General features: G+C 38.6%; 2 protein-coding genes across 2 annotated transcripts in view; both read left to right on the forward strand.

Moving 5' to 3' along the window:
- LOC308392793 (breakpoint cluster region protein-like) overlaps positions 1-10,575 on the forward strand; it is a 94,861-nt gene extending 84,286 nt beyond the window's left edge. Inside the window, exons 17-23 of the mRNA XM_080876023.1 lie at positions 2,967-3,026; positions 3,222-3,331; positions 3,649-3,788; positions 4,153-4,287; positions 4,391-4,496; positions 6,612-6,774; positions 6,904-10,575. Coding sequence (XP_080732149.1) covers positions 2,967-3,026; positions 3,222-3,331; positions 3,649-3,788; positions 4,153-4,287; positions 4,391-4,496; positions 6,612-6,774; positions 6,904-6,993 — 804 coding nt within the window. The 3' untranslated portion in view covers positions 6,994-10,575. The remainder of the gene's footprint in view (positions 1-2,966; positions 3,027-3,221; positions 3,332-3,648; positions 3,789-4,152; positions 4,288-4,390; positions 4,497-6,611; positions 6,775-6,903) is intronic.
- A 2,432-nt stretch (positions 10,576-13,007) lies between these two features.
- adora2ab (adenosine A2a receptor b) overlaps positions 13,008-15,793 on the forward strand; it is a 13,400-nt gene continuing 10,614 nt past the window's right edge. Inside the window, exon 1 of the mRNA XM_080875621.1 lies at positions 13,008-13,255. The gene's annotated coding sequence lies outside the window, so the exon portion shown is untranslated. The remainder of the gene's footprint in view (positions 13,256-15,793) is intronic.

Raw genomic sequence — 15,793 nt, forward strand, 5'->3', positions numbered from 1 at the left:
TTTCACAAATCCAAGGCAATGTTGCTGCTGTGTTCAGCAAAAGTCACGGTGGCTTATTGAATCTACATTTTACTCTGCAGCTTTTTTGAGTGTTTGATCAGTCAGGTGCATGTTGAGATTAAAAAAATGACTGTTTAGTTTTCAGACTGGCTGGTATCTAGCATAAGAGGCAAAATAAGAGGCAAAACATGGGTGCTTAAGGATTGACCTGATAGATGGGTAATAAGAGTACATATAACATGGATGTACACTTGAGCAGGTCCTTGGTGTGTATTCTAGCTAGTGCAGTTTTTCCTGCATGTTTGTTCTTTATCTTAGAATCAAAGTAAAAAAATGAAGTTTTCTTTTTCTATGATAATTTCACGTATGCTATAAGGGAAGATCGGTGACTCAATCCATGGCTTCTCCAGTCTGCAAGTTGACGTATTCTTGAGAAAGATACTAAACCCCGATGCATCCGTCTGAGCGTTAGTGTGAATGTTGTGTGAATGTTAGACCAAGTGATGAGGCTTATAAAAAGCACGAGTGTGATTGTGTGTGTGACTGGGTTTGCTCAATTAGAGTAGAAAAGCACTACATAAGTACCAGTCCATTTTTGTTTGCTTGTTTTTCCATAATCTTTCCTAAACTTAAGGGTCACTGTAGTTCAGGAGGTAGAGCAGCTCATCTATTAACCGCAATGTTGATGGTGCCATGCCTGGCTGCCCAAGTATCTTTGGGCAAGGTACTGAACCCCAAGTTGCTCTACGATGTGTCCATTGGAGTGTCATTGTGTATGAATGTTAAAAAAGAACTTGTACCAAAAAATGCTTGTATGAATGGGTGAATGAATCAAGCTGTATAAAGTGTTTTTAGTGCTCAAGGAGAGTAGAAAAAAACCAGAATGTAAAAATCACTCAGCCCACTAAAGTTCTAAAGTTTGGTGTCAGTTTGTCACATCATCAGCCTGAATTCCCCCATTTTTACTGCATCATTAGTACTTTCCCTTTCATTCTACACCATAAACATCCCTCTTGTTTCATACTTTCAATTTTTAAACGTACGCATCCACACCTTGCATTCATGGATTGTGTAAAGTCCTGTCTCCATCTGAATGAGCTGTGACAACTATTGTTTACCCTCGTGTTGCAATGCTGGCTAAATTCCAGCTTTTATCATCGTTCACTTGACCAGATTGTCGAATTATTGGAAAAAAAGCCACTAAAAGTCAGAGACGACAGCATCATGTTTGTGTCTGAAAGCTTTTAGGCCGGCGAGGATGCCAGCTCTTATGGCTTTGCTGTTTTTTAGTGGAATGTAATTCTTTATAGATAAATGGCTCAAACCAAAGAGCACTCCAATCTCTTCAGTTTGATTCGGTTGTGAGAAACTTGATCCAGCTTTGCAGCCAACCAGATGGGGCTTATACTAGGTAAACACACCCAGCATGCGTATACTGTGTATGAGCGTGTTTGTTGCGTTTTGTGAGTTGTGTTTGTTCGCACTCAGCCTTTATTGCCCAGGATGGCATGGCTCTTTGATTTGAGTGTAGTTAGTACCTCTGAATAAATTACATTTGTTTATCGTGCTTCTAAATATATAGCGAAGGGTGTAGTGTGTCTGCAAATCACATTTCAAAACATTCTGCTACAGCAGAGTAAGACAGTTGATGCAATTATAACTTTATGCTCTGCTTTTCTGACATAACACAGCAGCACAGTAAGTAGGACAACAGTATTTAAATATAGCCTTGACTTTTTAAGATCATCATAATAAAGCAGATAAACATCAATAATTTATAAAGCTGCAGTGGCTCCAAACAAAATACTGAAGTTATTCTTTCAATTGTAAAAAAGTGATCATTTTTTGATCCGGTTAGATCTAAAATGTTTAATAATATAGATTGTTTCATGTAAATGCACTGCAAAATTAATATTAGGTAAGTACATGAATATTATCAGCTTATTAAAGTAGTAGTTTCATAGTAAGCTGTCCTTATACCTGACATATTATTAGTTTGTTAATGTTCCATCAATGCATAAGCAGCATTTTACATGAGCAACCTGCTTTGTCTCATGCCCAGTCAGAGGATCACAAAATAAATGTTGCATAGTTTCATTGTAAAAGAAAAAATCTGAGGAAAATTTCTAAATATAAAAAAATCTACCATTGAGTATTTGTGTCAAATAAAGGTCTTTAAAGAACAGTGTTTCCATTTGAAAGGTGGTGGAGTAGAAGAAGAACGTAACTGGAGTACAGCAAAATTTCTCAAAATTGTACTTTCTACCACTTCTAATAGAAGACTATCATAAGCACTTTTACTGTTCGTTTATTTTGTTTTTTTTCCAGCAAACATGCACAATGGATCCTGAAACATGTCTTTAGTTTGAATGTACTCTCTGAATCTTCACATGACTCAAATTTCCAAATAATATTTTTATCTGGGCCTCGGTGCAGCTCATCCACTGTCTGAAATCGAGCCATTTTAGCTTCTAACCCAAGGGTGGGGAAACTCCAGGCCTCGAGGGCTGGTGTCCTGCAGGATTTAGATGTGTCCTTGATCCAACACACCTGATTTAAATGGCTAAATTTCCTTCTCAACATGTCTTGAAGTTCTCCAGAGGCCTGGTAATGAACTAATCATTTGATTCAGGTCTGTTGACCCAGGGTGAGATCTAAAACCTGCAGGACACCGGCCCTCGAGGCCTGGAGTTTCCCACCCCGTTCTAACCCTTTAAGACAACCTTTGAGTGGTTGGCTGCCATTCACAAACAGAAGATTTGTAAAGCTGGTGGGTGGGGCCTCTGTCCACTCTCACTGAGATCATACAGATCCAGAAGACTGAAGCCTGAGCTTTTAATTTTTGACTTGCGGTGATTACTTGCATTTATGTTGCTTCATTATTTGAAACTTTCTCAATGTTCAGTATGAGTATCCTTCAGTGTGAGCATTTATGTTTTTTTCTTTATCATGTTTCCTCAACTCAGCTTGATCCTCAGACTCTCCAAGGCAAAGACTGGCAGAGAACAGTTATTCCCATGAATGGGGTGAGTGGATCACACAAAATAAAGATATCAAAACTTAAACAAGATTTTCCTCCTGTATTACACTCACTAGCAGCTCTAATGTAGCTTTACATTTAGATCATAGTAGTATGCATTAATGAGAAATGGGAAGCAGGTCGATTCAGATTGTGTAATGGTTTGATTTGTTTTTTAACTTTGAGTTCTGTTTCTCATCAGATTGAGATTAAACTGTCCATGAAGTTCACCAGCAGAGAGTTTAGCCTGAAGAGGATGCCCTCGGAGAAACCCATGGGTGTGTTTGGAGTTAAGATCTCCACAGTGACCAAGTGAGTAAATAAATGAAGAGTGACTATTTGCCCACCAGCACTGTGAAATGTCCAGGTCATTACTATTTGTGTTCTCCTCTGACATTTTAGGGCTAGGACAGTTGCTCACAGTAATTTTTCTGTAATCAGAATAATCACATCTGTATTATTCCCTGTGTCAGGTTACTCAGTCTTATCCCAAACTGTGGTAGACTGTCATGTTTTAGAGAATAGGCCAGTGAATGGCTGAAGTCAGTTGGCGTAGCATACTGTATATACAGTTGTAACAAATGTTATTTCAGACCCTCCTTTTTGATTCCTTTTTTGTTTTCATCCAGACGAGAGCGCTCCAAGGTGCCCTACATTGTCCGGCAGTGCCTAGAGGAGATTGAAAGGAGGGGCATGGAGGAGGTGGGCATCTACAGAGTGTCAGGAGTGGCCACCGACATTCAGGCCTTGAAGACTGCCTTTGACACCAGTAAGTATCTCTGCCATCCGTATACCTGATGACTTCTTTTGTTTTGGGGGTTTTATTTTTGCATATTTGTCAATCTTACATGTTTCATTTTTAAATGATCATTTATTAAGGGACAAAAGCCATCCGAACCAACTTGGCCCTATATAAAGACATCATGAAGAAGACATCAAGAGGTTAATGATTTGAAATCATTAACCAGACTGACAGGGGAATCAATTTATGTATTAACGAATAATTGGGTATCCTACTTTGCACTTTTAATTCGACGCTAACAGTTAGGAGGCACGGCAGTTTGTTCTGAGGTGTTTCCTAGCGTTATGATTGGCAAACATCCAGTTTCAGGCTGCTCTCGTCTCTCCTGCAGATAACAAAGATGTGTCAGTGATGATGAGTGAGATGGATGTCAATGCCATCGCTGGGACCTTGAAGCTGTACTTCAGAGAGCTGCCGGAACCGCTCTTTACCGATGAGCTCTATCCCAATTTTGCAGGCGGCATCAGTAAGATACTGACTTTGAGGTTTTCCCACACATAAGCAGTTTGAACTGCTTTATTTACAAGAAATGTATAAGCAGCTGTATCTTTCCCTTCCCTCCTCTGCAGCCCTGTCTGATAGTGTTGCCAAAGAGAGCTGCATGCTGAACTTGCTGCTGTCACTGCCCGAACCCAACCTGGTCACATTCCTTTTCCTTTTGGATCACTTAAAGAGGTATAAACAACTAAACACAAAAATAAATGCACAGAAAGTAGACATGACCGCACACCAATGTGCACAGAAAGAAAGACAAACCAAATTCAAGAACGTAAATTTTTATAGTTGATGCATTAGGTGGTGATCACTCACGAGTGTGTTTTCAGATGGATTTTCTTTACATTTGTCTCCAAAACATCTAAATGTTAATATTGTTTTAAACTTGAGACAGTTTATTGTGTTATGTGAACATCATTATGGTGCAGTGTTCACCTCAGTGATTTTCTGTATTGATGTAGCTTTTATACTATTAGGTATAAATCACTTGCAACTGCAAACAGCCTGACTGTGCACTGAATAGAACTGGAGATTTATTACTTTTACTTTTAATGTCTTTATAGAGTCAAAGCTTTTTCAGTATTGGTTGACAATGTTATTGTTTTGTTATCATAAATCGTTTAGCCCCAAAAATTGGCCGTTACTACGATATCCAAGAGAATGTTTTCGGATAGTTTCATGCCTGTTTGCATATTTAGAACCACAACATGTTCTTGTAATTAAGGTAAAACAGAGACATCCTCACACTGCAGAGGCCATATTTAGCAGACGTCGCTCCACAGCCAACTTAAATGATAAACAGAATATCAGGATTGTTGGGCAGACTCATAATCTTTTTATCGGTATTAATTATTGGGTCTCTCTTGTAAATGAGACATTAAGTCTCAGTGGGACTACCTGTATAAATAAAGGTTAAGGAAATAAAATATGTAAAAAATGACAAGGAATGTCAGAGGTGGAGGAGCTTGTGATTATTATTTGGATGGAGTGTCTGTGGACAGTTATCCCGTTTTATCCTATAAACTCTTCTGCCGCACTTACTGTAGCATCTCCAACTTGCTCATATTTGCGCTCAGAGCAGTCCATCTCCATCCCTGCACATTAACATCGCTCTTGTTCTGCATCTTTATTACTAATCTACTCAACTCTTCCTCTCCTCCTCTACTCAACAACAAAATAAACTATCACAGCTATGCAGATGACACACAAATATATATCACAATGTCACCAGGAGACCGAGGCCCTGTACAGGCTCTTGGTAAATGCATTGAGGAAATCAATGACTGGTTGTGCCACAATTTTCTCCAGCTAAACAAAAACAAAACTGAGGTAATAGTCTTTGGCGCCAAAGAAAAACGATTACAGGTCACCAGAGAACTTCAATCTATACATCTAAAAACCACAAACCAGGCGAGAAATTTGGGTGTAGTGATGGATGCAGACCTAAACTTAGAAAAACACATTAAGACAATAACAAAGTCAGCTTACTATCACCTCAAGAATATATCAAGGATAAAAGATCTGATGTCTCAACAGGACCTGGAAAAACTAGTCCATGCATTCATCTTTAGTAGGCTTGATTACTGTAACAGCATCTTTACAGGTCTACCTAAAAAATCAGTCAGACAACTACAGCTCATTCAGAACTCTGCTGCTCGAGTCCTCACTAAGACCAAAAAAGTGGACCACATCAGTCCAGCTCTGAGGTCTTTACACTGGCTGCCTGTCCGTCAGAGGATAGACTTTAAAGTTCTGATGCTGGCCTATAAAGCTCTGAATGGTTTAGGACCAAAATACATCAATGACCTCCTGACCCAGTATGAACCTTCCAGATCCCTCAGGTCATCTGGATCCGGTCTTTTATCAGTTCCCAGAGTCAGAACCAGACACGGAGAAGCTGCATTCAGCTTCTATGCTCCTTATATCTGGAACAAACTCCCAGAAAGCCTCAGATCAGCTGAAACACTCAGTTTATTTAAATCCAGGTTGAAGACTCACCTGTTCTCAGCTGCATTTGAATAAAGCACCAAATCCACACTTTAAGCTTAAATTTCAAAACTTACATTTAACTACTGATTTTATCTACTGTTCTGATTTTATCTGTTTTGATTTTATATACTGTTGTTTGTTTGTTTGTTTGTTAATTAGTTAGTTAGTTTATTTGCTTGTTTTATTCAATTTTAAATCATGCTTTTTATTTGTTCTTGTTTCTAATGTCTCTGTAAAGCACTTTGAATCACCTTGTTGTTGAATTGTGCTATACAAATAAACTTGCCTTGCCTTGCCTTGCCTCAGGGTGGCAGAGAAGGAGAGTATCAACAAGATGTCTCTTCATAATTTGGCAACGGTGTTCGGGCCGACCTTACTAAGGCCCGCTGAGAAGGACAGCAAGATCCCCGCTAACCCAACACAGCCCATCAGCATGGGGGACAGCTGGTCCCTGGAAGTGATGGCACAGGTAAGCCACACAGTTTATCTTCAATCTCTGCCCTCTGCCATTTTGTGTTTGTATTTTCTGTAAAGGTGCTTGGCTCATTACGATACTTATATTTTTAATTTGCTCATTTTTTAAACTTTCTCAATACAGGTCCAGGTGTTGCTGTATTTCCTCCAGCTGGAGACGATTCCCACCCCAGACAGTAAACGACAGAGCATCCTGTTCTCCACTGAAGTATAGAGCTAACGCTGACTCTGACCACCGCTGCGTGAACAAAGAGACGGACACTGGCTCAGAGCGAGCCTCCTGTCGTGTGTTTTTTATTTGACTGACTGCACTCCGCTCAGCTTTTGCAGCTGGGAAGGATTTGTCTCCGGTGATGCCTGTTGTGCTTGAACACAAGAGGGCGCCACTGGGCCTCTTAAGTACAGAGTATGTGAGGTCTTTGCCATTCCTATCTGTCATTACCTGATAATTAGTATGATTCCATGTACCTCCAGTGTAATGCATCCACCACCTGGTTTTTGTTGGTCTCAGTGGTGAACCTTTGCAGCTTTTACACAGTTGTGGTTCATAATTCGAGAAGTTCGAATGAACAAAATCGCACAGAACGAGTCAGGATTGTTGATTTTTCTGGAATTGGTTCGCCAACAAATCAGAATCTCCACGAACTTTTGGGCATTGTTCTCTGTACGTCTTTATTTTAACCAATCGCAGGAAAAAATGTTGCAAAATGTGTTTCTCCATCTCAAACGTTGCTTCATGTCCAGTTGAGGAAAATCCTAAGTATGTTTTACATAATCTCAGCGCATTCTTTCAAACAAGTGCAGACATTTGATGGAACTGAAAGTCAGCGTGTGGCTGTCGCCGTCGTGCTGGCTTTTTCTTTTTTTCTGTATCACAGGAAGCCAACACCTGTATGTTAAAGTGTTTACAACGTAAACAAACCCGGTTGGAGTGAAACGCTACGGCTTGGTGAAGTGAACCCAGTGATTTGTAATACACTGCAGTCTGACTGCCTGCCGTTTGTCCGACCACAAAAGCAAGTTTCCTCTATTTGTGTTGTGTCTCAAAGTAACCTTCAGCTTAAATGCACAGGAAGCAATATATTTTCTAACATAGGAGTTGTCTGTGTTCATATCTTTGCTGACGAAATGTCCTTCGCATTGTAACATAGGACGTCTTGCCAAATCAATATGTTTTTTTGGGGGGTTTTTGTTAGGAAAAAGTAAGCGGTTGTATTTACAGATAAAGTACATGTACATAATCTTAAAGTTGTATTTTTCTTTTTGGTTAACAGTATAATCATTGTTGCTGTTACTGTAATTTATTTTGGGGTCGTCGGGGAGAAATTGGTTTGTTTGTTTTTTTCTATGTGAACTTAGGTTTCTGTTTAAGAAAGTAGTAGGTTTTAGCCTTGACTTCAAGTCTTGCAGTAATTAAGCAAGATTTAGCCTTGTTCTAATAGAAACTGCTCAGCTGTTCTATCAGTTCTTCATTTCGATATTGTTATTATTATTAATATTATGAAGGTAACACACACTTTGTAGTTCATACTGTATGTTGCTGTGGAAAAGACTGAAGTTCTATGACTGCAAGCTGGTCCTTATCAGCACAACTCCCATCCAGAGATTGCCTGTCTAGTGTAGACATTATGCAATGTCATGATACATCTCATACACACATGGCGTTGTCTCCTTTTGTAACCATTTAATCTGTAGCTGCAGAAGTGCACTAATGCAATGTTAGAACTACTGTATTACCATTGAAGTGACCTGAGCACTCTGCGTTTATGTCCAGCGAACAGCGCATCTTTTGTCTTAAATGAAGGAATATTAATTTACTTGCGCACACATGGCAAAATGTCCTCCTAATTATTTGTCCACAACTCACTGGCCAAGTTAGAGACAAGCTCTTAAAATGTTTTTTTTTTTTTTTTTTTTGCAGTATGATTGATTTAACATGCAGGCATGTTTTGTTCATTTTATTTCTGTGCGCTCCTGCTATTGCTGTGTTGTATCCATGATGTGGGATGTAGTTCATGGGGATCTTTATCCTTTCTTTGTTCTTTTTTTTTCCTAAAGATTTTTATATCACTACTGCTTATACTGCTTACTTTTTATAGCCAATTCAAGGCTAGTTATCATGACTGGCTGTAAAACCAATGAATGAGTTAAATGGATCTGATAAGGGTTCACGTGTGCTTGTGGCCACGATGAAGATGGAGTGGAAAAGCGCACATGAGTAAATTATGATGGAAAACACAGTTCTTGCATTCGGATACAGGTGAACCCTCTAAACGTCGCATTTGCTCTTGCTTTGCCCTTGCAGCATCTCAAAGATATTTTTCTTGCCTGTACTCGTGTAGGTTGTGAGAGGCCGAATGCACCACCACCAGTCATTTATTCATTATTACACTTGTTACCTTTATAGCAAGTCCTAATTGCCTGCTCTACTCTACCCTATCGTGCCTCGACACTTACGCTTTTGTTTAGCGCCCGTGGGCCTCTGAATGTCAGTGATAGTGCTGACTGTGAAAACATTCGTTCTCCCGTTGCCTTTGCTGAGGACAGCCACACATCGTTCATCTCACTGACGACTAAGACAGGACCTTAAACTTAAGTGTGGTCTTAGCTCATACTCTCAGCTCCATGCCTATCCTACCTGCCACCTTCATTTGACTGTGATGCACATAATGTTAAAAGAGAAACTGTGTTAACATCTGTCTTTTTAGGGCAATGGATCAAAACATTTTCCCCAAGTCCATCTTTGTTATTTTCTTAAGTTTTATATCCACTATTTTTATTTATTTATGCTTTTGCACAGCCTGGATCTATTTATTTAAGATGTTGCCATCTAAAGCTAAATTAATGTTCAAAAACTGTCTTTATCTGGTGTGCTTTCTTTGGGAAAATCTTACGTCTTAGAATTACAACTGTTTGTCTCTATTTGGCCCCGACTATGTAGAACTGCAGTGATTTTTCAACTCTCAGTTCCTGCATTGTCAGTTCATATTTAGTTATTTGTGTTGAACAACAGACTGGCCACTGTGATTGTCTAGCTAATAGGAAGTGCAGGTTCTTCTTAATTTAAAAGGTAGATTCTGTGAGTTCCTGGAACTCAGACTCCTCCTGCTTTTTCCATAGAGTTGTATAATGTGTATAATACTAGAGTATGCATAATCTGGTTTCTCTTTTATTTAATGTGGCGTCCGCTGATCGTTGGGGATTGAGACGGTACATCTCTAGTCTCTTTCAAAATCCAAACTATCAGTACAGTATGTGGTAGAGGAGAAAAGAGTCTTATATTAGTCTAAATCTGCATTGTTTTGGTCTGTTGATTGTCACCGTAACTGCATGTACCCTCCATAATACAGTTCCCTCCACAACCTCAGTCCCAACCGAGAAAAAAAAAAAGGTTTAGTTTTTCTGTGGAGTACTCTGATCATATATTCTTCTATATGAAAGTTCCAAATCTCTTGCATTTACTGTACACGACACTGCTATTGCCACTTCTTCAACAACATGCTGCCATTAAATTAGGCTTTTCCAACCTTCAAAAAGTATTCTTTTGCGTTACTGAGCATATAACGATGTAAAGGTGAGGATGAGACTTGGTGACCAACAACACTTTTTTTATTCCTCAACTTTTAACTCTTGTTCCTGTTAAATATTCAATGTTCTGCTTGTAGAACTGTAAAAAGGAATAATGAAAAAAAGGAATACTGTATTCTGAGGGCAAACATGTTTGGAAGGCATTTGCGGCCTATGTTTGTACACAAAATGCTAAATAAAATCTCCTGTATCTAAACAAAATCACCCCCCTTTTTTTTTGTGAAGTCTGTGGTATTATCCAGAAAACCTAGAGAGGCTAAACAGTGTTTAAAACATTAACTACATATGCATCGTAATGTTGCTGGGCATCATGTTTATCATTTGAGATAGTTTGTAAAAAAAAAAAAAAAAAGGAAAGAAAAAAATGAATCTTTGGATGTTCAACATTTATAAAACTCAGTGTACAAAAACGCTAATGAAACATTTAGAAATTCCACAAAAATAACACGATAAACATTTTTCTAAATCATTTAAAACATTTATTTAATTTAAACGAGACGTTTGTATCTAATAAATCTGAAATGGATTGTTTTTTGGAGAAATACTCTCAGATTTTATTTTGATTCTAGAAACCCCAAAGTGTTGGGACACGGCGTTACCACAGTGTTGATTCATGTCACGTTTTGGCAACTCTGCACATTTTTGGGCAACTGAGGAAATCAATAAAAACGTCATTCCATTCTTGCGTAACATAAAAGTTTCAGCTGTTTTTGTATTTTTTTTTCTCAGAATGCATCAAATCTTTTCAATGGCTGACAGATTAGCACCTGGACTCTTTCTCTTCAGAGTCACTTTTTAAGAGCGCGCTGATAACAAGCCGGTTGGTCCCTCTCCTCCTGGGATCGTGGGATGATGGCTCTGACAGTTTTCCTGTTCTCCTCAGTTCATCTTAAATGAGCTCGGCCTACAGAAGCTGGTAGCTGAATCTTGTGTATAAATATTTTTTCCTTACATGGTGATGTGTTAACCATAGACTGTAGATAAAAAATGGACATGGCCACCATAACATCATCCACTGTTGTTAAACATTAGCAGTTTTAGTGACGCCATTTGTTTTTTTTAGGAACCATAAATAAAGTTTAGGAAGCTTTGTTTATACACAAAACTATTTTCTGGTTAATACTAAGTAAGCTATTTTTTGCTGCTCCTATATTTACAAGGGACCACCACAGCAGGTATCAGCACATTCGATATTGCAGACTTTTACACCGGATACCCTTCCTTATACAACCTCCAAATGTTTGTTTCCACCTGGGACAGAATCTTTGGCTAGCTAAGTGAATGTGTACACCACATGGAGCCAGTTACTAAATACTTGAATTTCACTATACAGAAACTAAAAAAGCTCAAGCTTCTTAAGACACAGCAAGCTGTAATATTAAATCAGATCACTCCATTATGTGCTCCTAAAAGCACTGTAGTGTAAAGGTTTCAGTCAGTGAGTCGAATTAGAGGACATGAGCACTAACAGACAGGTATTGGTTACAGTTCCCTTTGTTACCACATCTGACAATCAAAGCAGTCACTTCCCTAAGTTTAACCCTTATCAGTATCTCAAAGGTTACGTTATTAAGGGAAAACTATACCTATAAGATTGTATAGTTAACTTTTGTATTTTTAACATGACTCTGTGGGAAATGACTCGCTTTTGAAACCAGCCTCAAGTGATCATTAGAGGGACAGTTTTTGGCATCTTTGAGATTCCTGCATAGTTTAACTTGGATGCACCAACAAACTTTGTTTGTTGTTGTTTTATTTAAAGTTTTTCTGAACCCATACAGTGATTTCCATCTTTCTTCCTTTTTTAGTAGTGATGCCCGAACATCCAAAAGATTAACACCATGCAGTACGGATTTGAGCTTTTCCCATGTGTTTTTTTTAATGTGCACCATATTTGATAAAGTCCTGAATAGCCTGTAAGAGCAGCTTTTTATTTTACTTCAAATGTAAAGTTAATGCATAATTTATTAGAAGCAGGAACCAGAACTAATATCTGACTCCCAAACCACTGATATAATAAACTCGTCACATGACTCAAAGGATGCCATAAAAACTGACATTTTGCATACAGCATTCTTTGGTTCTTTACATACCGCAGTTTGGTGTATGACAAATCATCACTCAGCACAGTATAGAGGAACTCCACCGCGCATAATCATTCAGGATATGCACAGTTTATAGTACTATTTGACGTGTAATGTACAAACACACTAATTCAGACTAAATAAATAAATTGGCGAGCTCAGAGGACACGTTATGGCTGTTTATTTATTGATATGGAAGTAGTAGTCGGTGTGTTATTTATTTTAATTGAGTTCTGCTCTTTAAATATCACTTTCTTTCTTCTACGATCGGTTATTTCCATTCCTCTAGGCCACTCACCCACACACAGTCGTGTTTCTAACATCAACAACACTGCGCCGACCTGAATTTATTTCCAAGCCTTTCCAACTCCAAACCTTACCTAAATATATCATTTTCTTGACTTTAACCAGAGTTCAGTCCACACTCGAAAAATTTGTGGCTCATAGCAACGGCTTTGGCTTTGCTCTCAAAAAGAAGGCGGGACCCAAAAGAGTATGACTAAACAGATTTATGTCCCCACAACTTAAGCAGTATAATCAGCCTACACACTCGAGAAGCGAGGCGAGGCTGCGGGTGAGCGTTTTCCTGTTGCATCGAGTCGGTGCTCACCTTCAGACCTCTCCTGTCAAACATACGCACTGCCTCGTCTGCCGGTTTAAATTCTTCCCCCCTTTTTTGATCTTTTTTTTCAGCGCTTTTAATTTATTAAATTTGAATTTACTGCGGGAACAGTGATCATCTGAACACGTGGAGGAAAAAGGACGCCCCCCCCCCCCCCCCCTCCCAATCGCTCTAAAAATAAGGTAAGAAATAACTAATAGCTTTCTTCCTATTCAGACATAATTAGTAAGTCGAAGTTGTAAGTTGACAGAGGAACAGGTGTCTCCCGGGTAAACGCCCACTCAAATAACATCGGTACGTCTGACACGCTTGGATTACTCCTTATTCTTCAACCAGTAAATCAAAGTGTCATTATTTTATATATTAAAGTTTTATTGCAATGGAGTGGGGACGTTTTACTGAAAATTGTTTTTTAACGCGGCTGAAGTTTGAAAAAAATGTAGTAATGTAGTAAACTTGTTATAATAAGATGAAGCAGTGCATTCACTGTACCTCAGTTCATGTAGTTAGTACGTATTTTTCCGTCACAGGGCAAATATTATATTACACCGTTTTGAAGCTTTTCGGTTGCCCTGCACATTGTTTACCTCTCCGTTGTCCTGTCTGTTCCTGCTGTCAGGAATTCCCAGTATGTTGTCAGATCAGTTCTTCCCTCATTCCTCATTCCCTCATACCCACAGTGCTGCCAGGAGTAACAAAACCAAATTTTCTTATATTTGTTTGACTTTTGGTGAACTTGCACATTGATTGGCAGGACTCTGGCAGATCCCCTCCAGCAGGATGTGTATTTTCTTATCACTTCCTCCAAGGCTGCTATGAGAATCTATATATATGTACAGCTATGACCATAATGGTAAAGTGAAGGGGAAGGTTAAAGCAATGTGCTGGAAAAGTATTAGGTAAACTCAGAATGTATATCTTATGTTATAGTCTCTAAACTAAAAGTCCAATTTAGTTTTCTCAATCAAACTCTGAAAGTTTTCCATGCTCATGCAGTCTCTTGCTTCAGTTTTGTAAAGCTGCTGGACCAAGCCTGGTTTTTAAACTCCTTTTGCTTCTAAGAAAGCTCCAGTAGGAGAATAAAAGAGGGAAAAGTCGGACTTTGGTCCAGTGTACTGCCAGGATTAATGCAAGTAGAGCTGCACATATGTGATCAGCAGAGTATGAAATGTGCATCTGAAACTGTATTTAAACATTCATGAATGTCTTTAGGGACAATAAACAGCTGTTATTTCACTTTATATGTTTTGCTGGCTGTGAGAGCACATCTACAGAGCATACAGCACAGATGCATATAGCAATAAAATATCTATTTATGATAATGCCTGGGGATTAACTGCAACACACAGGATATCGCTACTTAGTGTAAGTAGAGTATGGAAAATCCATCTATATTGAAATCAAATTCACACAATATAGCTCAGCACTGAAAGGGAAAAATCTTATTTTCCATGCACGGCATTGCAGTTCTTTGATATTACTCAATACACTGCAATGAAATTAAGCTGAAACTTAAAACTGAAACTTTAAAAAACCTCTCACAAATATTACAATAATATCAACATTTTTCAGATTACTTTACGTTTAATACTGAAATTGAGTCACAGTCCTAAAAGGCATTAAGTATGAACAGAAGTATTTTATGTCTTACTGACGCAAGGAGATCAAAGCAGCTTATGAGGATGGATAGCTCATACCTTTTACACTTTTACACATGCAAAAAAACCCAAAAAAATAACATTTCGGTTGATGCCAATACTCCTACGTATATTTATTTTCTTAATTATTTTTTGTTTAGGGTGTTTTTGTTGTGGATTAGGTGGCTGTGACTCAGGAGGTGAAGGAGTTCATCATCTTTTTTGTAGGTCAGTGGTTTGATCCCTGACCCTTCTAGCATGCGTGTCAAAAAATCCTTTTCAATTTTCAATTCAATTCCATTTTATTTATAAAGCGCCAAAGCACAACAAGAGTCACCTCAAGGTGCTTTATATTGTAAGGCAGACCCTACAATAATACATACAGAGAAAAACCCAACAACCAAATGAGCCCCTATGACCAAGCACTTTGGCAACAGTGGGGAGGAAAAACCAGGCTCAGGGAAGGGCAGCCATCTGCCATGACCAGTTGTGGTGGGAGAAGGAAGGCAGGACAAAAGACATGCCTTGACAAGACCTTGACAAGACACTGAACCCCGAGTTGCCCCCAGTGCATCCACCAGACTGTGAATTTTACATTAAAAACTATCAAGCATTAAACAGGGTGCTTATAGGAATTTGTGTGAATAAGTCTTGTACTAAGAAACACTTCAAATCTTATCAAATCGTCAAATCTTATCTCGTATCTAGACCTCACACCTCTGCAGGAAGTTGGTTGTATCAAGTTTGCTTTCACTGTATTCAGTAACTTCCACTGTTCTCTCAGAATAGTTTTGGTATAATAAAGATGTAATCAATAAAAATGACCGAACATGTTTTATTATTAACCTAAAAAAAAAGGCTTGGTAGGACCATGTCATGATCTGCTCACAGAAATTGAACATACCTCAAAAATATAATCTCAGGCAAAGGAACATGCTGGTTATCAGTGTATTGTAAGTCTACTATAGTTCTTTTTTTTCAGGAAAAATCTTGAAAGAAAGTCAGATTTAGTCATATCAATGTTTTGATCAGGTAAACTAAGAAGGCGTCATTACCATGTTCCAACAGCAGTTACACCCTTGA

This window comes from Rhamphochromis sp. 'chilingali', assembly GCF_963969265.1.
Source record: "Rhamphochromis sp. 'chilingali' genome assembly, chromosome: 2".
In the NCBI taxonomy this organism is placed as follows: Eukaryota; Metazoa; Chordata; class Actinopteri; order Cichliformes; family Cichlidae; genus Rhamphochromis; species Rhamphochromis sp. 'chilingali'.